The sequence below is a fragment of the Arachis duranensis genome, chromosome 3 (assembly GCF_000817695.3).
Source record: "Arachis duranensis cultivar V14167 chromosome 3, aradu.V14167.gnm2.J7QH, whole genome shotgun sequence".
NCBI lineage: Eukaryota > Viridiplantae > Streptophyta > Magnoliopsida > Fabales > Fabaceae > Arachis > Arachis duranensis.
The window spans coordinates 54,151,199-54,153,285 of NC_029774.3; the positions used below are offsets into that span (position 1 = coordinate 54,151,199).

At 34.8% G+C, this 2,087-nt stretch overlaps 1 protein-coding gene across 1 annotated transcript in view; it reads right to left on the minus strand.

Moving 5' to 3' along the window:
* The window catches only part of LOC110278623 (uncharacterized), a 14,591-nt gene extending 14,388 nt beyond the window's left edge, over positions 1–203 (minus strand). The window contains exon 1 of the mRNA XM_021136865.2: positions 59–203. Within this exon, the coding sequence (XP_020992524.2) occupies positions 59–203 (145 nt within the window). The remainder of the gene's footprint in view (positions 1–58) is intronic.
* Positions 204–2,087: the final 1,884 nt, after the last annotated feature.

Below are 2,087 nucleotides of genomic sequence, written 5' to 3' on the forward strand. Positions count from 1 at the left end.
ATCGTAGGTATCGCCGTCGAGCCCGAATAGAGAGAGAGAGAGAGGTGGTTTTCTTCACCACTGCTGCCATTCGTGGAGCCCGACGCCATTGTCGAAGCTGTGTCATCGTCGCTGAATAGTAACCGCTCGCGAAGAAGGAGAAAAGCGGTGGTGGTGGGCTGTTTCCACCACCCCTGCTGCCGTCGCTGTTGAAACGCAGCCATAGCTTTCAGGAGCCGCCGTCATCACTATTGGGTTTGACTGGAAGAGAGGAGCTGACAGTGGTGAATGTTGATATTGCTGCATGTGAGAAAGAAGGGCTAGTACGCTGTCTCAAAGTCGTTGCATCACCGCCAGAGCTTCCTGTCGTTGTTCTGCCTGCCGAATGTCATCACCAGAGTTGTATCCATTCCGTTCTTTGGGTTCTTATCTAAGTACAATAGGTTGTCATGCTCTGAAATTTTTATAGTCGTTGTTCTGTTATATATTACTGAGGTTTTTGCGACATTAATGTCTCAGGGTTGAGTTATTGTTGTTGCATGGTGCTTCTGTGGCTGTTACTGCTGCGGAAATTATGATTGATTTGAGTATAGTTATGTATGGTAGTTGATAGGATAATTATTGTAATAATTTGGTTGGAAATTCTAATTTTGATTGATTATGTGAAATTGATTGAGAAATAATTGGTAAATTGTTGTGAACGAGGGACTTCTTCAGGGTAGTTAAGTCTTATTTTTAGAGGAGGTTATGTCCAAAATTTTATAAAAATATAGGATTTAGTTAATTTGAATTGTATAAATTATACCCAGGATGTATGATTAATAAATTGGATATTTGATAGCTAGAAATAAATGGTTACAGCGTTTTAAAGTGGTTTGAATTAAGTGGGTTAAAAGTAAAAAAAAAAAATAAAGTGAATTTAAAGATTAAAGTTTAAAGAAAAAAAGGCTTAAGAAGAATAAGGAAAAGTTAAAGAAATATATAAAGGTAAAGATTAAACCGATTTTAGTGATAAAAGGATAATTATGTAAAAATTTAAGGGTAGAAAAGTAATTACGTAAAAGTTAAGGATTAAAGTGCATATGTATGTGTATATAAAAAGTTAAGGGTAAAAATAAAGAAAAGATAAAGTTAAGAAAAAGGTTAAAGAGGAAGATTAAGAAAAAAGTTAAGAAAATGAGTAAAGATAAGGTCAAGAGAAGTTTGAAGATTAAGATTTAAGAATTAAGATTTAAGGAATTAAAGTTTAAGGTTTAAAGGAAATGAGGTTTGAAAAAAAAATTGAATTATTTAAATTAAAGAACTTGGATTTTAGCATGATCTCGTGAGGAAGGCAAAATGTAAGCTTAATTGAGATATTGTGTATGAGACTTAGTGGAGCAGTGATATGTAACGCTCACTTGAGACCCAAATGATGAGGCTTAGTAGGGACGGTGACATGCAATGCCCACTTGAGATCCAAAGGATAAGGCTCAATGAAGATAGTGATACGTATTTCTCACTTGAGACCGAAAGGATGTTTTCTCTGTGAGGATGGTGGTAAGTAACTTCAACCTTAAAAATGTTGTCGAACTATGGGCAATCAATCGACACGTGACCTCATGGCCTGTATAAAAATAGACATTCATCATATGCATTTGTATGAATTGCTTGGATGTGCCTTTTATTGCATTGTTAGGTTATTTGTGAAATTTTCTTCCATTTGACTTGCGTGAATTACTTGTATGTCTGTATTGTGAAACTTGCTTGTGCTTGTTAGTTTATAAATGTGATTGTAAATTGAGGTGATTGAGAGTTGATTAATGCAACTTAAAATTATTTCAAAATAATGTAATTTAAAGGAAACTGCTAAATTATTTAAAGTAAGACTCAGAATTTTAAAGGTTTAATAAAGGAAATTATTCCTGAAAGATAAGAGAGCTATGTGCATTTATTCTTTACTTTTACGGTATTTTCGACCTCTACGGAGAACTTATGGTTTAGTTCTCGCTCTAAAATTTTTCACCCTTTCAGTGACACAGGCTTGAAGACTCAGTGTGAATCCACGGGCAAATAGTAGAGTTTGCTTATGAGTTAAGTGCTTTCATAGAGTTCCCTCGTTCTTGTTA